The following is a 22,549-nucleotide window of genomic DNA, read 5'->3' as shown; positions in this document are numbered from 1 at the left end:
TGGGGGGACACTGGGGTGCAGCGGAGTGGAGGGGCTCAAGGACACGGCAGAGCGGTGTCGGGGGGGTCCTGCTGTCGGGGGGGGGGTAGAGGTGAGCCCTCGGGGCGCAGTGGCAGGGGTGCACACTGCGGCCATCTGGAGGAGACGCCCTTAGGAAGAAGTCTTGGGAAGCAGGACAGCACTGCCTCTCCAGGTTCGAGACAGCGGGGGAGGGTACGGCCTCCAGGAGACAGCGGGGGAGGGTACGGCCTCCAGGAGCAGCAGAGGGGGGAGGGTACGGCCTCCAGGAGCAGCAGAGGGGGGAGGGTACGGCCTCCAGGAGCAGCAGAGGGGGGAGGGTACGGCCTCCAGGAGCAGCAGAGGGGGGAGGGTACGGCCTCCAGGAGCAGCAGAGGGGGGAGGGTACGGCCTCCAGGAGCAGCAGAGGGGGGGAGGGTACGGCCTCCAGGAGCAGCAGAGGGGGGAGGGTACGGCCTCCAGGAGCAGCAGAGGGGGGAGGGTACGGCCTCCAGGAGCAGCAGAGGGGGGAGGGTACGGCCTCCAGGAGCAGCAGAGGGGGGAGGGTACGGCCTCCAGGAGCAGCAGAGGGGGGAGGGTACGGCCTCCAGGAGCAGCAGAGGGGGGGAGGGTACGGCCTCCAGGAGCAGCAGAGGGGGGGAGGGTACGGCCTCCAGGAGCAGCAGAGGGGGGAGGGTACGGCCTCCAGGAGCAGCAGAGGGGGGAGGGTACGGCCTCCAGGAGCAGCAGAGGGGGGAGGGTACGGCCTCCAGGAGCAGCAGAGGGGCTGTGTGGGGTCCCCATCGGCGCATCCCCCCGTCCCCCCACCGGGCCCTTCCTGTAGGCGGCCTGCACAGGGCGGCCGGGCTCTCGGAAGACAAGTCCCAGAGCAGCTTGTGACCAGGCTGGCCACACGCATGGTTTGGGGCACGCGGGGTGCCCATCACAAACCCACAAGAAGCCACCGCAGGACCGAGAATGCACGCTGACCGATGGTGCCCTCCTGTGGCCGGAAGTGAGTGCTGCCCGCGACCCGGGTGGTCCCAAGCTGCCCCACCGGGAACGCGGGGCACAGGCCCACTTCACAGGCCGCGCTGGTGGGGACGGTGGGTCCCAGCCCCTCCCCCGCCGCCGCCGCCGGTCCTCCCTCTGCTCTTCCTCCTGTGGGAACAGCCAGGGGTCCCAGCTGCCTCCCGAGGATAGGGTTTGGGAATCCTCCGTGCCAGCTCTCCGAGGGGCCAGGGCAGGCTTCTGAAAGCTGGGGTGACGGGCCGGTCGTAAGACAGTCCTGCTACACGGCAGAGCCGTCAATGCTGGGGCCCTGTCTCCCCACGGGCTCGGTCCGGATTTCCAAGCACTGGAGGGAGCGGAGCTGAAGCTGTCCCCGGAATCCCAGGAGGCTACGGGCCGCACCTGCTTCCCGAGCCCCGGCCCCGCTGGGAGAGCCCTCACCGGCCAGAGCATCACCTGAAGGCGCTTGGCCCGGTTCTTTGAAGTTAGTGGCTGTGGAGGGACGGTGGGCTTGGTCCACTCGGCCTCTTTTTCTGGGCGGACAAGAGGCCCCTCGGGAAAACCGCCGGTATCAAGCTGATGGTTACGGACAAACCCTGCGCTTACCCTCTACCTTCCTTTTAAATTGGCAATTAAAGACCCCAAAGATCAGGGCAGGCTCAGAGGTGAGCCTTGCTGGGGCTCCATTGCTGCTGGGAAATACCAAGAAAGACTCCTATGACCCAAGCCACCTCTGTCCTTGTGTGTGCGAGGGACAGCGTTTGGCCACATACCGTCGGTGGTGGCTGCGTGGACCCTTCGCCGCCCAAAGTCCTGGAAGTCCTCTAGAGCCTCACCCACTGAACCACCCATCTCCTGCCGTGCCCTGGCCCCCAACCGGGCCGTCAGCACAGGGCATGAACAGCTAGACACAGGGTGGGGTCCTCCAGCCCACCGAGGGCGGCGTCCCTGTGCCTCTGCGCCCAGTGCCCAGGACCCGAGGGTCCGCTGACCTGCACCAGTCCCCCGCCCGTCAGGGATCACTCCCTGATCCTATCCGGATGCCATGTCCGCACTCACCACCACTCACCGCCCTTCCCCAGCCCCGCCAACTTGCAACTTTCTTTCCACCAGCAGCAAAACGGTCTCCTTAATTGTGGCTACAAATCCCTTTAAAGAAGTTAAGCTTGGTTCCTATTGTCTCCCAAAGACTGAGTAGGCAGATGGACACGGCCCGTGTCTATAAAACAGAGCTCTGACCCACGACCTGCAGCGACCAGCCCAGAAAACCAGCCCACCACATCGGCCACAGCCGAGACCGCCGGGCTGCCGCCAAGAAGTCACCGCTGCGGGAAGGTGACTGCAGTCTCCAGCAGCAATCCTGGAAGCCAGACACTGCCCCCCCCCCCGCCCGCCCCTGGGCCACCTGCCCCTGCTGGCTGGGATGTGACCTGTCACGGCCACTTCCCCAGCTCTTGTCCGGTGGCCAGGGACCAACCAGAGAAAGCCCAAGGCGCCTCCCTGACCCTGGAGGACGAGGGTCCCACACTGCTCAGTCAGTCCGCATCTGCGATCGATGTTTTCTGGAGTGTGAACACGTACAGGTTCCGCTGAGCCTGGAAGCCTCGAGGTTGGGCTGCGCGGACAGTGAAGGTGAAGTGTTTAAGGAGCAACAGCAGCTGGCGGGGGTTCCGAGCCCCCACAGCTCCTGCTCGGCCTGGGGGCTCAGGCCCTGCGGCTGGAGGACAGTGAACAGGTGCCTCTAGGGTGTGAAGGGACCACGGGTACCTGGGACACCTCAGCAGCATCAGGCCTGTGGTGACAGCATCTCCGAGCAGCCCCCAGGAGGCCGGCTCAAGCTGGCATGGGGACCGCAGGAGACACGGCCGGGGCGGTGGGCAGGCCCCTGGCAGGAGGCAGTCACAGGCCGTTGCGTGTCCCAGACCGTCCCCAGCCTGGGGCAGGACGGCTGTCAGGTGCAGCACGGCCTTCTGTGGCAGGGCCCCAGGGTCCCTGAGGGCCAGGTCACCCTGGGGGGCAGGCCGGTGTCTGGGGGTGAGCGGCGCTGCAGAAGCCCGGCCTCAGGCACGAGCCACCCCTCCCAGGGCCCGGGACCGCGGCAAGGCCTCTCTGTCCCTCTCTCCCTCACCCACGGTCAGGTCAGACCGAGGCCTGCAGCCTGTCTTCATTGTAAGGAAATGTCGTGGGCGTCTGTTCATGGAACTCACGGGCCCAGGTCTGAACCGAGAACGTGGACCATCCCCTGAGCTCTCCATCCGGGACTCCTGGGCTGTTTCTTCTCTCTTCGTAGGAGTCTGAAACCCTCCCGTTACGGTACCGTTTCTGTGATGTGTTTACCTAACACCGGTCAGGGTTTTATCCAGTGGAAACAGTTAAAAAACCCCTCCAAGCTCCTTTTAAAAACTCTCCCGCCCACGGTAACCCTCTGTTCCGAGTCCCACGGGTCCCGCCGCAGCTGCGGTGGCTCAGACCCGCACAGTGGCATCACTGCTCCCGCACGACCCAAGGACTAGCCCATTAAGAACAAACCAACCGACAGGAATTCCTCTGAAGAGCCTGAAACCTGCATGTTTACGTTATGTTCCAGCTTTTCCCACAAATCAATCAATATTTGCTTCCGACGAAAACAAACACAGAAAATCCAAACTATGATATTGGGGCAAATCCTCCTGAATGTACCCGGAATTTCACTCACGACCGTGGGGCTGGAGCAGAGACAGGCACGGACAGCCCGGAGCTCAGCCGCCCAGGTTCTCGGGGGCTCCACGGTGCGCGAGGAAGCCGGCGTCTCATCTGCTTCCACGGGTGATCCCTAACCCAGCTCCGAGACATCGCGTCCCCCAGCAGCCGACGCACGGACCAGCACGTGTCCCAGACGGAGCTGTGGACAAGCAGATGCAGGAGGACATGCGCCGCAGATCCCGCTCCCACGGCTCCTGGAGTGTCAGATTTGTGGTGTCTAACGGGACAGTATCGCTTCGGAGAACGAGAAGGTTCTGGAGACGTGTTGCACAGCAATGGGAACGTACCTGGTCCTACTGCCCCGTGCACTTAGAGACGGCTACGATGGTAAGTCGTTTGTTACGAACATCTTACCATCCACTTTTTAAACACTATTAAAAAAAAAATCTTAGGAACCATACAAATGCCTTAAATACATTAAAAAAGGGGTTGCATAGGGTCCGCCAGCTCTTTGAATCATTGAGAGAACGACTTCCCAGGGTCATAAAGTTACTACCCTGGAAGTCAGACCCATGCAGAGAACCTTCTGGAATCTCAGACTCATGCAGAGAACCTTCTGGAATCTCAGTACCTGCCCCAGGCTCGCGCTGCAGGCCTGGAGCACCGCGCTCTAGGACCTGCCGCCTCTTCTGTCCTGACGCTCTCAAGCCCTGACCTCATCTGCCTCCCCCCCCGGGTCTGCCACAAGCGTCTCCTCTCCACCCGTGGCTGAAGCCCGAGCACATGTGTCCCCTGGATCACCTCCAGCCACGTGGGACTGACATGCTGCGGCGTGACAGCAGCGAAGGAAAGGCTTCCCAGCCTGCAGCCCGTACCTCTCACAGCAGAAGGTCCTTATTTCCAAGGAGGGCAAGAGGCGTGATCTCTGCTCCTGGGCAGGGAGTCAGGGTACTAATCTCTTGCCCTTTTCTTCATAAATCAGGGCGTGGCCACTGGCGACCTGCTCTCCCCATCGCGGACAGAACCCGCTCCCATCTGAGCTGCCCAGTGTGGCCATGTGTGAACAGAAATATGGGGAGCACGACCGACTCCTGAACTGTCCTGTTCAGATAGTTTTCATTTTTAAGTTGAAATGGCCACACCTGGCTATCACATCGTTGGCGGTGAATGAGAAAGGTCATTGCAACCAGGCAAGAGGGCTGCAGGGGACAGGCAGCGTCTGGTCCCTGCCAGGATGCACAGCCAGGAAGACAGAGAGACGCGGCCCACAGGGAGGAGGACTGCACGGTGGGTGGTGGTCACTGAGCTCCAGAGCTTCAGACCACGTGAGACGACAGGCTGGGCAAAGTCGTGGACGGCAAAAGCCCTTTTCTTGCTAGTCACAGAGCTGGGGCGGAAGGACCTCCCCGCCGTGGCGTCAGAGATGCATTACACACAGATCACCCCCCAGGCGTTCCATCTCAGAACCCCAAAACCAGCTACACGCAGGACAAGGCTCTTCGTTACAGGGGAACCTACAGGGAAACAGGAGCACAGGTGAAGTCGCGTTGGGCTGGGAGGGCTTGATGTGACTCCAACAGCACAGGCTCCAGGGGCTGCCGGGAAGGGTCCCCGTGATGCACTCCGGATGGAGCTGGGTCGTGCCGGGCGCACCTGTGCCTCCCAGCGTGGAGAGGCACGTGCCCCTGGATGGAACAAGGTTTCGACAGTACCCAGGCTCATCCACGAGGGGAAGGAGGCCGGCCGTGCGTGGGGACCTCCACTTCTCCGTGCACAGCGTGGGGGCTCAGTACACACTCACGCGCGCACACCTCTGTCTCTACATTCGGGCGCCGTGGCAAAAGCCAGAAATCCCGTCGGCAGCAGGAAATAAGGTGCTTCCAAAAACACCTGCTTCTCTCCTTCAGCACAGTGCGTGCATATGATGTGTGTGTACACCTGTGTTTGTCTGTGTGCACACACGTGTGAGAGGCTGTACGTGCCCATCCTGGGGGCAGGCGCGGGGACAGGCTCTCTCCCCGGCAGTTGGGCAACTGAACCGGCCAAGCAAAGTCAACGTCCTTATCAGCTTCAGCTAACGCCAGAGGCTCCTGGATTCTGGTTTAACTGCTGAGCAGAGACTGCGGAGCAAGGCGACCCTCCAACCCCGGGGCGGGGGGTGCATGAAGCCTCCGGGGCCCAGCCTGGGGGGCCTGCAGGGCTCCTAAGACGCTTTTTCAGAGAGAAGTTGGGAGTCTCTCTTCATGTTGGCAACTCCGTGCACGCGTGACTGTGCACACGTGTGATGTGTGGACGTGTGAGTGCACGTGTGCACGTGCCTGTGCGAAGAAGTGTCGCACGACTCTGTGGGGACGGACCAGTGCTGCCACAGGGCCGGTGAGAGGAGGAGGTCGGCTTGGGGGCAAGCTTGGAGGGGGCGGGGCCAGGGCGGATCTGCAGGAGGGGGCGGGCCCAGGGTGGATCTGCAGGAGGGGGCGGGGCCACGGCGGATCTGCAGGAGGGGGCGGGACCACGGCGGATCTGCGGGAGGGGGCGGGGGGCCAGGGCGGATCTGCAGGAGGGGGCGGGGCCAGGGTTGGATCGGCAGGAGAGGAGGGGGCGGGCCCAGGGTTGGATCGGCAGGAGGGGGCGGGGCCAGGGTAGGATCAGCAGGAGAGGAGGGGGCGGGCCCAGGGGCGGGGACAGGGTGGATCTGCAGGAGGGGGCGGGGGGTCAGGGCGGATCTGCAGGAGGGGGCGGGGCCCAGAGTTGGACCGGCAGGAGAGGAGGGGGCGGGCCCAGGGTTGGATCGGCAGGAGGGGGCGGGGCCAGGGTTGGATTGGCAGAAGGGGGCGGGGACAGGGTGGATCTGCAAGAGGGGGCGGGGCCAGGGCGGATCTGCAGGAGGGGGCGGGGCCCAGGATTGGAGCCACAGGGGCCGGCCACGCCCCCCGGCCTGAGCCCGTCACCTCCCTCTCCTCTTGCTCTTCCCAAACCCCTCCCCTGCGCACAAGCGACCTCGTTTACTGAGAACAGAAGTAGCAGGACGGTCTTTGGTTCACTGTGGGATCCAAGTGTGTCCAGACCCCAGACATTTCTCGCAGACGGCGATGCGGTGACTGGCCCGGGGCGCCCCTCTCTGGCTTAGTCCCTGCTGTGTGCAGGTCACAGACACCCCCCCACCCCCAGCCAGGGCCCTGCGGACGGTGCTGAGTGAGCCCCTGAGGAGTGGCCAGCGTTGGAGGGACGAGCATGGGGAGACATAAACCTCTGCCGGGGGAGAGCTCCAAGGGCCGCCCACAGAGAGGCCCCCACGGGGCTGGACACCGGTTGATGGTTGACGGCCCGCGCCAGCGCCTTTCCACGCTCCCTTGACGGAGGTTTCCGGAAGACCACGTTTCCCATTTACTGTGTGTGCGGCACACGGACAAGGCCCGCCGTGGCGTGATGCCAGACAGCAACAGTAACTACCAGTCGGCGTCGTGGCTGAACCCGGGGTGTTGGCGCGCACGATGAGGGCGACCCGCGCAGCACGTAGTAGGATGTTTTCAAAGATGGAGCGAACCCACGAGTTTACATCTCAGAGAAGCAGCCTGTGTGCGAGCTCTGCGCGTTCGACGGGCACCACCGTGGAAAAGCCCAGGCCGGGCCGTCATGCTGTCCTTCCCCCTGGAGGCCTGCGGCCCTGCAGCCACAGCCCGGGGGAGGGGCTGCGCCCTGTGTTCCGGATGGGGCCCCGCCCTGGCCTCACCCTGGCGGGTCAGGACAGGTCTGTGCGGGGGTGGTGGCGGGGGCGTCCCCTTCTCTAGCCCAAACAGGCCCCCTTCGGGAGCCGACCTCCACGGCAACACCACGCTCAGGACTGACAACCCTCCCGAGGCAGCGGCGAGAGCTCCGGAGAGGCCGCGGGGGTCCGCCTCATGCTCCATGGGCACCCGGCACCCGATTCCTGTCCTTCTGTGGGACCCCTGGGGGCCCTCCGTTGTCTTCTCACATCACAGGCCCGTGGTGTCGGTGTCGGGCGGGCCTGGATCCGCCTCTCGGGCACTTGCACTTTCCGTCACCCGTCTCCAGAGCGGAAACCGCACGCTGACCAACGCCCACAGCACTGAGCCCGGGGCTCCAGGCCCCTCGGCAGCTCGACAGCCCCGGGGAGCGAGAGGCCCCAGTCATCTCCTTCCCTCTGCCGGCACATGGGCCGTGCCCATGCTCTCGGAGAGCAGCGTTCCCAGGGGGGCTCCTTCTGCCGGGGTAGAAGAGAAGAAACGGAGGTCTGTTCTCCCAGCGGACGTGGCAAGGCAGGGGAGACGCCGCGTCAGGCAGCCCCGTGACCCACTTCACTTGTCTGCAAATGCACTTCCTCCGTCCCGCGCGCGCCGGCCAGGTGCCTGCTGTTCCCGACCTGCGACCTCGGGCAGGCGTGGACCAAAACCACGCTGTCGTCACCACATTTCAGATAAGGTCCAGGAAGCCTGGTGGGCAAGGGGACTGCCGGCTTCTTTCTCTAGGTGGGTGTGATGGAGGGCCTCCCTGAGGAGGTGGCCTGAGGCACGAAAAGGAGCCGCCTGACATGGTCCCCTGAGGGCAGCAAGTGCAAAGGCCCCGAGGCCAGAAGGTCTGCCAAGATTGGTGAGGTGGGACCCCTGCGCAAGGAGATATGTGAGCCTGGAAGGCCCGAGAGTGTGCCCTGGGCCCAGCTGTCCCCTCTTAGCATCGTGCTTGCTGTGGCCTGGGGACAGGGCTCACCGCCACATCAGACCTGGATCACTAGCTGTTGACATCTCCAGATACAACACAGTTCTTTGACTTTTAAAACTCTAGGAATGGCCAGAAACAGAGTGCCGGTGCCCTCCAGCCCTGCACTGAGCCACCTCCGCAGCGAGGCCACCACTGCCCGCTCTGGGCACCGAGTCCTGGGCTGGCCGCCATGTCCCAGACTCAGGACGGCCCCCACCCAGAAGACCAGGAACTGCACTGGCGTCCACGGTCAGCCGCCCACCCCAGCCATCACCCATTTTCTCTCTAAATCCCCTTGAATTTGTTTTTCCCTAAAACCACCGCGAGTTCGGTCATCGCATACGCGAGGGGCTGCCTGGTCCCGCCCTCCTGTCCCACGTGCCCGCTGCTGTGCCCATGGGGGAGGGGGCAGAGTTACCATCCTTACCACGACAAGCCCCGGCGTCCTGGCCTCCCTGGCCCAAGGAGCCTCCTCGGGCCTCTCCGCAGGGAGCCCGCACCGGCCCTCCACCTCCCAGCCGTGAGCTGACACTCCTGCCGGGTGGCCTCGGGGCCAGAGCAGGGCTGAGCCCACAGTCCTGTCTCTGATCCCGAGGCCCAGGGACAGTGAAAAGAGGCGCTCTGAGGTACTGCTGCCCGACCAGGAAGCCCCTCGAGGGCGCAGGGCCAGCCCAGGGACCCTCAGGAAAGCCGCTGACTCCCAGGGCGTCTGCTGTCCCTGCTCTGACTCCGCCACCCACGGCCCAGAGCTCGGAAAGAGAGGAGGACAGAGCCCAGGGGACCCCGGCCGTGACCTCACCTGTCTCCTGCCAGTGACTACTCAGCCCCCACATCCCTGCGGAGGGCTCTGCACCCCCAGGTCGCTAGAAGAACCTAGACCCCCAGCTCGGACCGGTGACGGGCATCCCTGGTTGGTAGTTTTCACATGACAAGAACCAGCTGATCAAACTTGCTGTTTGGGTCTGTTTTCTGGCTTAGACTAATTCACGGAGCTCTGAATTGCACGACTTCAGAAACCTGTCCTTACGGACGCGAAGGAATGAGGGCGGTGTCCACGGGGACCCGGGAGGCTGGGCTCCTGCCCTGCAGCTGACAGCCTCCTCGCCCCGATGTCCCCGGAGGAATGAGGTCACCGTGAGGACGTCTGCCACCGCACCACGGTGTTTACTCATCAGGGTGTGAGGTCCACGTCCGCACCGCTTCTCGGGTGCCGTGGGTGTCTCTGGACTGGCCCCAGGGGGTGTGGCTTCTGCCCAGTGTGGCCAGGAGGCCACAGACAAAGCTTCCCTGCCTTTCTGGAAGAGGCGATGCAGGACTACCACTGGGCAAGTCGCTTCTGGGGTCAGTCCCCCACCACGAGGGTGCGAGTGGGACCCCAGGTCCGGCCAAGTCCCAGAGGGTCTCAGAGCCACTGTGTGCTGTGGCCTCCTTCTTGGGGAAAGCCCCTGCCACGCACGGTGGCCCTGGAGCCTGACGGAGTGAGGGAGGGTCCCTGGGCTCCGTGGGATCCCAGGGCTGGGGCTGGAGCCCACGTCTCCCAAGGGGAGGGCTTGGGATGCCACTGGCCGGGCAAGGCGCCGAGCCCCCGGGCACCACCTCCCTCTCTGACCGCTACGGAGCTCGGCGACACGCACCTGGGGATGCTGGTGAGGTAGGTCATGACATTCTGGAACTCCTTGTCGGGGACGTCGCTGAAGGCCGGGTAGTCCGGGAAGGTGATGACGGGGCTGCCGTCCTGCCCGCGCCCACCTGGGGAGAGAGCAGGGCAGCACTGAGCACGCGCGCCTCCCCAAGCTCCAACATCCGCTTCGAGTCAAGCTCTGTCAAGGCTGCTCCTGATGATCAGGAAAGACGCGTCTCAAGGAACCCTTTGGTGTGGACAAGAGTGCTGTGACTCCAACGATCCCCACTACCCTGCCTCCGCGGGGCACCACCAGAACGCCAGCTGTGCCGCTTCCTGTCCTGCTCGTTCGACTGACGGGCATGGTTCTCTGTGCTGGGAGCTGCTCTGAACCCCGCACGATGCCCGGTCTCCTACCCTAGCTGACCCCCTGAGGCTTCAGATAATCGGGTCCTTTGACAGCGTGAGGGGGCAGGGCAGCAGGCCGGTGGGGGCACCAGAGGGACTTTGGTGGAGTCGGGTGTGTGTCTTGGGACCTGGGAACAGGCCGAAAGGAGGCTGAGTTTGGTCTGGGTCTCCCGTGGTCTGAACTGTCCCGCCAACAACCCAGGGAGGGGCGGCTGGACACGGTCCCCTGGAGGGACAGTCCCCCGCCCACTGGCCTGGCCTGTCGCAGGCAGCCAGAGTGATCCCGTGCCCCACTGGCCCGGCCTGTCGCGGGCGGCCGGAGTGATCCCGTGCCCCACTGGCCCGGCCTGTCGTGGGCGGCCGGAGTGATCCCGTGCCCCACTGGCCCGGCCTGTCGCGGGCGGCCGGAGTGATCCCGTGCCCCACTGGCCCGGCCTGTCGCGGGCGGCCGGAGTGATCCCGTGCCCCACTGGCCCGGCCTGTCGCGGGCGGCCGGAGTGATCCTGTGCTCCTCTCCAGGCCGAGCCGCGAGACACGGCTGCGTCTGCTCTCTCTGCTCGGAGCTCCGCCTAGACGCTGACCGAGCCGGGGCAGCAGGCCCAGGCCACCATGCGGAAGCCGCCCGGCCAGGGAGGAGCAGCCGGCTTCTTACAGGGGCCCCACACGTGTGAGTGAAGCCCCTGGACAGTCCAGCTGGCCCACGCCACACGGAGCAAGAACCACACGGCCAGCTCTTCCGGAATCCCACCCGGGGACTTAATGATAAACCAATAGAAGGTGTTCTCTCAAGCTCCCTAGGCTTTGGGACAGCCTGAGCAGAGAGCATGGGCTCCCCACACCCTGGATCTCCTTGGAGGGCACGGGGCAGCCGCTGGCACAGCTTGAGCCCCTGGCACCTCCTGGGGTCTCTTGGGCATGGCTTGCCCTACCCTGCCGTGTGACAACAACGTCAAAAGCAACAAGTGTGATGGGCATGGATGGCCTGACGCTGGAAACCTCACTGTCTCGGAGGTCGGGGGAGTCGCCGGCAAGCCTGCCCTGACAGAAGCAGGGCACACCGCACAGGCGCTGGGCGGGGCAGGGCCGGGCGCACCGGCGCCGACATTCACCGTGGGAGGCGCTGGCTGCAGCATAAACAGGGACGGTCTCCCGACAGCGTCACTCAGCCGCGTCCCCGGACTCACACCCCTGCGTGCGGGAGGAGCCCAGCCCCCGGAATGCCGGCTCGGTCAGGCCCACGGAGGGTGACCTCACAGCCACCGAGGGGGACCTTCGTCAGTCTACCCAGTCCCCTCCCGAGCCGCTGGCTGGTGTTCGAACACTCGAGAAAAGGTCTGTCCGGAGGGGCTTGGGGCCGGGGCTCTGCCTCCTCCCTGGGTAATGCCAAGAGTGGTGGGATTATGACCAGGAGGAAGGTCAAGGTCATGAGTCTGGGTCACGGCACACTGGGGCCATGAGCCTTCAGGGTCCTGAAGGGGCGAAAACAGGTTGGCGAGATGAGGGAGCTGGCAGAGGGCCCACAGCCTCCCGGCTAGGCCTGCCACGGGCACCACAACCGCTGCGCCCTTACAGGGCTCTCACCTCTCTGAAGGTCAGCCCCTCCTCCCCGCCCGGGACAACACCCCTCGCCGCGACGGAGGCTTCACAAGAGGCCACACCACCTTACTGCGGACGAGTCCCCCAGAACCCCTGTCCCACTGACAACCTTCAGTACCCGCCGGGGCCTGTGAGCTCTGGGACCACAGGTCAGGGCCACACGTCAGGGCCGCAGGTCAGGGCCACACGTCAGGGCCACACGTCAGGGCCACACGTCAGGGCCGCAGGTCAGGGCCACACGTCAGGGCCGCAGGTCAGGGCCACACGTCAGGGCCACACGTCAGGGCCACACGTCAGGGACCACACGTCAGGGCCACACGTCAGGGCCGCAGGTCAGGGCTACACGTCTGGGCCACACGTCAAGGCCACACGTCAGGGCCGCAGGTCAGGGCCGCACGTCAGGGCCACACGTCAGGGCCGCAGGTCAGGGCCGCACGTCAGGGCCACACGTCAGGGCCGCAGGTCAGGGCCACACGTCTGGGCCACACGTCAGGGCCACACATCAGGGACCACACGTCAGGGACCACACGTCAGGGCCACACGTCAGGGCCACAGGTCAGGGCCCGGCCGGGGCAGCGGCTCCCAGCCCAGGGGACCAGCAGGTGAGCCGGGGAAGGGCCAGGGCGGCCCCGGGAGTGCAGGGATGGTCTGGGGACTCAGGAGGGGAGCGGCCCGTCTGCACGTAGGGCCACGTGGCTGAGGAGGGGAGGCCCCAAATGAAGCGCAAGGAACTGTGGCCGGTGGTCTTGTCCAGACGGGGCCCACGCAGCCGTGAGGGCAGCTGCACAGCTGCAGTCACACCCTTAGCCTACGCAATGCGCCAGCACTGTGCAGCGGCTGGGGTCGTGCACCACAGCTGGCCAGGACAGCAGGTCATCCCACGGAGGGAGGCAAAACCTAGGCCTGCGGGCAGGCGGCTGCACGCTGGGTCTGGGGTACCGGGAACCCCAGGATAGGCCGCTGGGGCAGTCGGCCGCTCACGTGTGTCGGCAGCGCTCTGTGGCCTTCCCCGTGGCCTTCTCCGTGGAAGGTAATTGTGCTCAGCCAGGCAGCCCCAGCCCCTGGACGCTGCAAGAGTGAGGTCAGCTGTGCCCTATTCTTAGGAATAGTCTGGAGTCTGCAGGCAAGAGTGCTCGGCCCGCATCCCTCTCAGGACCCCAGCCGCCCTCCCCCGGGGCACCGCACAGCATCTCCCAGCCCTCGGTGAAACCCAAAGCAGCCCATGTCGTACGCCGTGTCCCCGGTTCCCACGCTTCGATGGGACCCGCAGAGTCCCAGGGATCCAGGGAGCGCTCAGCCTGGGGCGTGGACCCTCCCCCGGCCCGCCCGGCACTCACCAGACAGATACGCGAAGCGCTTCTTCAGCTGGTCCTGGATGTCCGCGGCGCAGAGCGGGCTGATGTCCCGGTGCATGATTTCATCTGCAGGGAGAGCAGACAGACGCCCCGTCATTCCGAGGAAACCGCCTCACACAGCCGCGCACGTCTGCGAACTCCGAAGGGGCCGGCGGTCATGTGCTCGGAAAAAGGATTTTGGTTTCCAGTGCACAGAAGCCTTTGTTTCTCAGCGCGCAGAACGCTGTGTGCCGGGAGGCTCATCAATATTTGAGATGTGGGGAGCGTCGGAGGCACCGAGGGGAGGCGGACAGGAGGAGGGACGGACAGACTGAGGTGCGGCAGAGGAGCGCAGGGCTGGGAGTAAGGACCAGGAGAGCTCCTGGGTGTGAGTGGCACCCAGGAGCCCACAGCCTTTGCCCCCTGCCCTGGAAGGTGTCTGGGTGCCCCCGGGGCCGGTACAGCCCGAGCAGACCCCTGTAGGTCAGCGAGGAGACCTGGCCACCGCCGCGGGTCCACACCTTCGCACACACGAGGGAATGTGCAGGGCTGTGTCCTGGGCACCGCGCCCCCTGCCTGCCTGACGCAGACACAGAGGGCGGGGTGCCCAGCCGGGTCGCTGAGCAGGATGCTGTGGGAAAGCGAGCTCGGCCTACGCGCTGCCAGTCCTGGGTCAGGGGCCTGGGGCAGGGCTGCTGTGTGTCACCATGGACGCGTGACGCTGGGGCGCCTGTCCTGCTCTTGGGTCTGCCGGCCTCGCCAGCAAGCAGGTGACCCGGAGCCAGACCCCTGCAGCACTGCGGAGTTCGCATTCTGGGACGTTAACACGTTAACACCATTTTTCCAAAGACACTCAGGACCGCGCTGATGACTCACAGGTCCGGCTACGCCAGGTTACGACCCGGGCCCGGTCAAGGCGTGCTCTTCTATGCTGAAGATCCCCGCAGAGCCGGCAAAAGGCACCCTACTCGGACCAGCCCCGTAGCCGGCTCTTCTGGTCTACAGACAAGCCTGTGTAGACGCTGACACACTGGGCACACAGGCAGGCCCCTCGGGGAGCAGCCTGCACCCGACGGCCTTGCCCCAACCCTGCCTGTGCTTGAGGGGGTGCGCAGGGCTCTGAGCCTGCTCGGACCCATGGGCAGCGGTGGCCGTGGCTCCGGGCTCAGGAAGGGACAGCAGCTTGTGCCCATCTCACTCAGAACGCTGGGACCTGCATGTCCTCCCCAAGAGAGGCCACCGCCCACGGGCCATGGGGAGGCTCAGCTGTGGTTCTCCTTTACGGGAGGGAAACAGGGCAGGGGACACCTGCTCCAAGGGAGCTCAGCACGTGTTCCTAAATTCCAGACCGGTGACCCGCGCTGCCTGCACACGCGCACTCGTTTGCAGCGAGCCTGGACGCGGCAGGGACAGGGAAGACATTCAGATGTTCCTCGTCTCGGCAGGAAGGACTCAGCACATGGTGAATAGCACACCTGTGCACCACTTCGGCCTCCAGAACCCCAGAGATGCTGGTCGTGGAGCACAGACCCCAGGAAGCCAGGCCTCCGAAGTCTGGAGATGTGCCAGGGGTGGGGGAAGGCCACAGATACTGAGTGGGTAAGTGCCTTAGCCGGGACCCAGCGTTGGTGACGACCATCACCCAGATCTCGCCACCACCAGTGCCCCCAACTCCTGTCAGATCCCACCAGCCCATGAGGAAAGACGACTACGGGTGTCCAGGCCTCTGACGGTGGACACTGCATGGTCCCCCTCAGACATGTCCATTCGGCAAAGGCTTCCGGGCAGCACCTCCTCCCGGAGTCCAGAGCTCAGTCCTGCACTGCATAGCAGTCTGCGCTGTGCCCGGCTCACCCGATGGCCCAGGGTTTCCCCATGTGCTGGAGATAGGCCTGCCATTACCGACCAGCGCTGTGCTGTCCGACAGATGGACGGTCCCGCCGACCAGGTCGCTGTCCACGTGAATTTGGTCCCTCAAGCCTCAGGGCCTTTGCATGAGCAGCTTCCTGTAATGCGCCTTCCACGTCTGCCGACCAGTCCAATCTTACTGGTCAAGAGATCACATCTTCACAGAGGCCTTTGTCCACCTCCTGGCCTACGCCGTGCCTCACGGGGACCTGTTCTGCGGACCACTACCCAGCAGCTGTTGGGATAGGAGCTCAAAGAGCTTGCGCTGAACAGAGGAAGTGAGAGGCACGTGACATGGTGACTTCCCGCGGTGGCAGTCCGGCCAGTTCAGCAAAGTTCTTTCTACTTACACAGGCCGGTGCAGGACTTCCGGAGCCCGTGGACTGCTAACCGGGGCCTCGCTGGGCATCCCACGCTCACAGGGTTTCTGGGACGGAGCGTGTGGTGATACTGTGCCTTAGGCCAGAGGCCACATTTCAGGCGTGAATGAGAGCGTTACTCTGCACAGCCCAGGCTGGAAACGGCACACAGGTGGGTCCACAGGCACGGACTCCATGTAGAGGCCACTCCGCTTACATGGTCACTGCCCACCGCTCTGCAGCTGGGGATAAGCAAGGGCCACAGCGCAGTGGCCACACCTGCCAGCTTCTGTCCCCGGGGGCTGGGCCTGCAGGGGCAGTGGGCGGCTCTTGCACAGGCAGCTGCCGCTCGGGGACGAGGGGAGGGCACAGTTCACGGCAGAGGACGCTATGACCCCTAGCTCAGCAGGAAATGGAGGACAAGCCTCCCCCGCGCCTCGGTGTCAGCTGTCTGGACAGGAAGGGGGTCGTCCCAGCCGCGGGCCCAACAAGAGGGCCAGGTGAGGCCCCCCGCCGTCCCAGAGCGACACTGTGGGCGCCGTCTCCAGCGCTTCCGTCTCAGCCGTACGCGAAAGGGGACGGGGCCTGTCACAGAGGCAGTGGGAGGGAGGCGGACAGGGCCCGGGCACAGAGAGGGCAGCCTGTCTCCTTGGGGCCCCTCAGCGGTGGGGCTGGGGGCCCAGCGCAGGGCTGGGGACACACAGCCCCCTCACCCCCTCATGGGAACCACCCCTCAGCTCACAGTGTAGCTGCCCTGGGTCCCAGCTCTGGGCAAGGCTGCCGCCGTCTGGAAGCTCTTTGGTGCCACAGTGACAGCGGGGTACGGATGAAGGCCTACAGCCCCGAGGTCGCACACCTCCGTAGAGCCCCTGAGGCCCACGGCCCATCCCCAGAAGCCCCTTCCCAGAGCCCCTGAGGCCGCGTGCCCGTGCCTGGCGGGTCTGCAGCTCAGGCCTGCCTGGGAACCTTCTAGAGGCCTCGGTGAGGTGCGTGCGGAATGGGCACCCTGATTTTTCAATCCACCTGAGTGGACCGCAGCCGTGGCCCAGGCTCCCCCGCAGGTGACGCTGCGCTGGGGTCAGACCCATGTCCCGCAGAACGCCAGCCGGTCAGGGGCTGCGCGGCTCGAGGCGCGCTCCAGGACGTCAGGAGCTTGCGGCTCTGCCTGCCACCCAGTGGCCGCTTGCTCGTTCATCCCTGTCTCGTGAAGGGTCAGCCAGGTGGGCCGCAGGCGGCACCATCCATGTCCGCCCTGGGCCCGGCCCTGCAGAGCGAGCCCGCTCTCGCCTTGTGCCCGGGCTCGTGGACTGGCACACACTCTGTGGGCTCGGAGCCAGACGCAGCCTCGTACAAAGTAGCCTTCGGAACGCCGTTCCCCGCGAAGGGAGCCGCACCCCGCCCGGGAGCCACATGAAGCCAGGCCTTGGGGGATGCTGGGCTTAGATGCCACACGACTCGGTGTTCGCCACGGGCAGACAACCAGGCCCCGGCGACCCTCAGAATCCTCCTTACCACAGGCAGCTTGAGCCAGCGCGTAGAGACGGCCACCAGCCAAGGCCAGCGTGGGGCCTCTGAGTGTCCGCAGGGCTCACGATCCGCCTCCCGCCAGCTCGGAGCATTTCTCCCGCCGTACCCGCTATGGGGTCGCTGGGGTCGGAGCCGCAGAAGGTCATCTGTGTGCTGGCCCTGCAGCCTGTGGGGAGCAGGGTTCCAGGGCGCCAGCAGGGGGGACCAGCAGCTCTTCCAGGGGCCCTCAGGGAATCACCCAGCTTGTCCTCGTAGAAGGACCCGAGGCTTTCGGAGAAGTTCGGACCTGAGCCCCTGCCGGGCCACGGCGAAGATGGGGAAACCTCCCCAAACCCGCCCAGGCCTTAGGTCAGTCCAGAAGGCAGGTGCCTCTCGAACACCGACTCAGACACGGGTTGCCGTCGTGGGAGTAGTCGGCATAGGGGAGGGTAGGGCCCTCCCGCACTCCTGGGCCAGCGAGACCTGCCACTCGTCAGCCAACATCATGCCCAGAGGAACCCTGTCAGCGTAGTGGCACCTTTATCAAGGACGCGTCTGCCTCAACGGCCCAGCAGGCGGAGTGTTCTCATCCCATCCCCGACGAGCTCCCTAAGGCACCGAGACACCCAGTGACTTGCCTGAGGCCACACAGCGGGGACCATGGAGAGCAGCTCAAAGGGAGGGACAAGGTTATCCATCTGAGGTTGTCACCCGGGTGACTTTCAGGGAGACACTCCTTGTGCTCGAAGGAGCAGAAGCAGGAGACGTTGGACCTCCCAGTGAGCTTGGGCCAGGGTGAGCGCAGAGCGCATGGTTCCGACCATCATGTGCGCCTGTGGTCCCTGACCCTTGGTGCAGCCGTCCAAGAAATGACATTCAGCCGCTCCCATGGTTCTGTATTCGCGTTTCTGTTAGTCTGAGCCGCGACCGCTGGGAGCTCGTGAACGCTGTCCCTGCGGCAGGCAGAGGAGACGGTGGCGGGGGACGCGTCAGGCACTGTGACCCTGGAGGCCCGGCTCAGGGAGCAGCCACTCAACCAGCGGCGCACTGTACCCAGCCCCAGGGACCCCGCGTGCAGGCTGCGGGCACGTCTGCGCAGCCTTCCAGGAGTTGCTGTGACAAGGGGCTGAAGCCAGGGGCCACGGTCTGTGTGCTGACTCGCCTAGCATTGCTGTGGGGGGGTCCCTGGCTTCCGGGGGTTCCTCCACCTCCTGAGCGAGTTTTTGTGGCATCCCGCTCGCGGGGCGACGTGGCATGTGGGTAGGGTTCAGCATCACGAACGCCTGGGGAGCACCCCTGCCCTCGCCCTGGCCGGCGCTGGCTTTCTAAACCACCATGGGCCGATGGGGGTGGGGTGCATCGGGCCCACTGTTCTGTCCACGGTATTTTCTCCTCGGCCGCTGCTACCGAGAAAATCACAACCACGGGAGACGTGGACGGCAGGGGTCCCTGCCCACAGGCCCCCTGCGGCGGGCACCGGGGGACGGCCATTGTCCCCCCAGAAACGCAGCCTTGCACACGCACACGCACGCAGGGACGGGACATGGAGGCTCCTGTGGGAAGAGCACACGGGGCTACACAGGCAGCATGAACGCGTCGGAACAGGCACGGACCCTTCGGTCAGGTCCGACGTTTCCTCAAGACCTTGTTTCAGAACCCGGCCCGAACACTGGACCCCCTGTTGGAGGAGACGGTTCCTGACGGGGGCTCTGAGCCCCCCTCCACGTCCTCATGCCCTGGCTTCCGTGTTCGGGAGCCGCGGTCGGGCTCCCCTCTGCCCCGAACTAGCTGAGCCCACGTGAAAGCCCTCCTTGGCTCCAGCGGGGAGCCCAGGCCCCCACGAACAACACAGCCCAGAGCACTAGTCCTCCTTGCCTTCACACCACCTTGGGCCACTCTGGATCATTCTGGACCATTCGGGACCGTTCTGGCCCCTCCTTGGGCCTGCCCTGCTCGCCCAGCCCTACTGGCTCCGGAGGTCCTGGCGTGAGTGAGGAACGCCTTCATACCCTCGGTGCACGTAGGTCATGGCGTCAGACCCGGGCAGGGGCAGGCCCCACACTCAGGAGGCCCCACGCGGCCCCTGCCTGCTGTTTCCACCCTGTCCCTGCCGGGTTCTGGCGCTTGAGGCAGGAGGAGCCGGTGCCTGGAGCGGGTCTGGATTAGGAAGGGAACAGCTGTGCCCCGCAGGGACCGGGCTGCGGCTGTACTCAGGGCGAGCAGGGCCCCCGGTCACATGGCGCTCCGCCCTGCCCTGGGGATCCCTGTCCCTGGGCCTTCGCTCCTGTCCCTCTGTAGCAGCGCCGGTCCAGCCCGAGCGCCCACTGTCTCGGAGGCGCCTTCTCGCAGGCGAAAATGACGGTGGGCCTGGAAACACCTCAGTGGGTTCCCCCCGCCCCCACAGATGGGAGGGGGAGGTCAGGGACCCAAAGCAGTGGGCTCCAGGCCCCCGAACAGCACCGGGCCCACAGGCCAGCCTCCCGAATCCTGAGGAAAACCATTCACCTGCCGGCTGGGGTCCAGGTTGACGGGGGTGTCTCCAGCCGCCGGGCCGGGGCTGCTTCTCGGGGCTCAGGGCTGCCGTGAGGGTCCTGTGGAGCCAGACGGCCCCGTTTGTGGAACGGTTTTCCGCAGGGCTGTGCGAACACAGCCTTTGGCCAGCGAATGCGTCCTCAGTGCATGGGCTCTGGTTTTGCTGTAAGGCCCACGGAGGTGAGCACAGAAATGGGCTCGGACATGCAGGGGTGGGTGTCCGGGAGCCCGGTGTGGGTCCCGCCCTGGACACAGCTGCTCGCCTCCGTGTGCCACCAGCGAGGCAGACGAGAGGGGCCTGGGAAGAGCTGCCGCAGCACTCCCTTCAGGCTGCCTTGTGTGTCACGGAGCGGGGGTCACGGCCCGCGGCCAGGCCACCTCTGGGCTCAGGCAGGTCCTGACTGCAGCTCTGGCCATGGGACCTGGAGCCCCTGGAGCCCAGAAGGGTCCTCCTGCCACAAGCGAGGGCCTCCTTCACCAGGGTCCCCCCCAAGGCCACTGTCACACACCTGTCCTTCTTGGACGGCGGACAGGGCTGGCCCCCACTTCTCCCAGAACCGCCCAGCAGTGAGATCGAGGACCAGGCCCAGCCAGGAGCTCCCTTTGAACATTTCTAGGGTTTGAAATTCCTGAGAATTCTGAGTCACAAGTCCTCCTGGGCCCTGCCGCCAAGTGTGTACCTGTGTGGGTTTGGGAACCAGGATGGGGCCTGGAAGGTTGCCAAAGGCCATGCCCCGAGGGTGGGGGACCAGGCGGGAGGCCGACCTCCCCTGAGGCAGGAGCAGGTACGCAGGCTCCCCGCTGGCCGGAAGCTGCGTGGCGGGAGGGTTTGGGAGGCTGAGGCCACCCCCGCCCAGCGCTCACTGCTAAACGAGCGTTAGCACAAGGAGGCTTGACAGGGGTGACCTGCGCCTCTCAGACATGCTGTGCGGCAGCGGCGCGCAGACCTGGTCACAGTCGACATTTGGGTCTTAAGGCACAAATATTGGGTCCAGCCACAACACTAGAGCGTGTTTGCTCGTGAAGCCGTGAAACCACACTGTGCCACGAGAGCCACAGCGAAGCCCTCCGTGCTCAGCGCCCCTGCGCGCCCGTGACCACAGAGCAGGACGGCGGCATCTCGCGGAGCATCTGGAGGGGCGGCACGGGATACACTCGCGGCCATGTAACAGGTGTTCAGTGCCCAGAATGGGATGGTGGCGCAGGAGGCTCATGGGACCAGGCAGGTGTCGGCCACACCAGCCCAGCGCAGGCAGCCAGGTGGGGCGGGTGACTAGGACGGCAAGCCAGCGGCACCCAGAGCTCGCTGATGGCAGCCCTCGGCCAGCTCTTGCCTCAAAGGGTCTCGGCACGAGATAGCCGCGGACTTGTCATTCCCGGTAATGCTCCTGCTGCTGAGCTTTCTCTGCTGTCCCAGGATAGAGAGGGCTCTGCTTGGGTAGCCTGGATAGGGACCCAGGACAGGGCCAGGGCCGTTTCTGGCTAGGGTTATGACCTCGCAGACAGAGCCATGGGGCCGTCCCTGCAGGAGAGCCATAGCCCATGACCCTGGGAACGCTAAGCCCAGTGGCTCCTAGAATAGCCCCAGGCTGGCCCTCTGCAGAAGGGTGCCGTGTGGACCACCCCGGAGGCTGAATAGGCTGATGCCGGAGGATCTCAGTGAGCTCCCGGGGCCACGGAGGACAGCAGGAGAGAAGGTGGAAAATCAGGCTCGTCCCGTGTGTCCGACAACCCCCACCCTTGCGCACCCACAGAGTCAGAACAAGGTCTCCCGCGCCTCAGAAACGCACACTCTGGGTTGGAGCAAAAACACATCTGGGGGCGCCTGGGTGGCTCAGTGGGTTAAGCTTCTGCCTTCGGCTCGGGTCATGGTCTCAGGGTCCTGGGATCGAGCCCCGCATCGGGCTCTCTGCTCAGCAGGGAGCCTGCTTCCTGCCTCTCTCTCTGCCTGCCTCTCTGCTTACTTGGGATCTCTCTGTGTCAAATAAATAAATAAAATCTTTAAAAACAAACAAAAAAACAAATCCCGTCAGCCCCAGGGCAGTATGGGTGGCAGCACATTGGCCACATGTCCTGGCTTTGGGCTGAGCGTCCCCCAGGCCCACGTCATCAGCCTCAGCATCTCCACTGGCTCTCCGGTGGCAGGCACGGCCCACGTGTCTCACCCGCGCCGCATGTAAACAGCACACACGCAGCACACACGCACACCAGGGACACACATGCCCCACTCCCACACCTGTCACTGCTGCTTAAAAACAAAGCAAATGTTTCTGACCGAGTCTTCCTATTCGTCAACAGATCAGGAAAATCATCGTCTCTGGCCCTTCCTCAGGGCTGGGCTCACAAGCACCCTTTCTCTGGACCTGCCCTCAGAAGGCGGCTCACAGGCCACGCGTGTGAGAAGGGGAGGCATGGCGGGGCCCGTCCCTGACACCAGCAGTGAGCTCCTTCCAGGAATCCCAGGGACTCTCCAAAGTTCTTCCCTGAACTGCAGACGTGCACCTTGTTCCCACGTCCTAAGCCCCCAGAATTCTAGAAAGCTACAAGCAGACAAGAGGCTGCACTAACCCTCATGGAGGCCTCACACGTCTCATCTACTCTGGGCCTCACCACGGCGGCCTGCGAGAGGGCTGCCACAGCCGGCAGGGCAGGGACACGGGGCCTCACGGACGCTGGCCCCCGGCAACCCCCACCCCGCTGGGCACACACACGGTCCAGCGTGCGGGAGGCAGGGACAGGCGCTGAGGGCTGGCTGTGGTGGGGAGAGGTCACGCAGCACTGCTGACCTCATGGATGTCACAAGGACAAGACGGGAGGCACCTCAGCCTGTGGCGGGATCGTGGCTCCCACCCCCCATCCTGCTCCGCAGTGTGAGTCAC

At 64.9% G+C, this 22,549-nt stretch overlaps 2 protein-coding genes across 23 annotated transcripts in view; both read right to left on the bottom strand.

The window, feature by feature from the left end:
- ATP11A (ATPase phospholipid transporting 11A) overlaps nt 1-22,549 on the bottom strand; it is a 217,341-nt gene that overhangs the window by 16,344 nt on the left and 178,448 nt on the right. The gene's annotated exons all lie outside the window — the stretch shown is intronic.
- MCF2L (MCF.2 cell line derived transforming sequence like) overlaps nt 1-22,549 on the bottom strand; it is a 126,920-nt gene that overhangs the window by 37,315 nt on the left and 67,056 nt on the right. For 21 of the 22 annotated variants that reach the window (XR_014303393.1, XM_082701132.1, XM_082701120.1 and 18 more), the window contains 2 exons: nt 13,369-13,452; nt 10,041-10,155 (listed from right to left, as the gene is read on the bottom strand). Coding sequence is in view for 20 of the 22 variants with exons in the window: in XM_082701132.1 (XP_082557258.1) it covers nt 10,041-10,155; nt 13,369-13,452 (199 nt within the window). In the remaining 2 variants the exon portion in view is untranslated. Of the gene's footprint in view, nt 1-10,040; nt 10,156-13,368; nt 13,453-22,549 lie in introns of those variants that run through there. The other variant, XM_082701124.1, reaches the window with a different exon arrangement.

Source organism: Mustela nivalis (genome assembly GCF_964662115.1).
Source record: "Mustela nivalis genome assembly, chromosome: 15".
NCBI classification, from domain to species: Eukaryota; Metazoa; Chordata; class Mammalia; order Carnivora; family Mustelidae; genus Mustela; species Mustela nivalis.
This window is presented reverse-complemented; position numbering and strand designations above follow the sequence as displayed.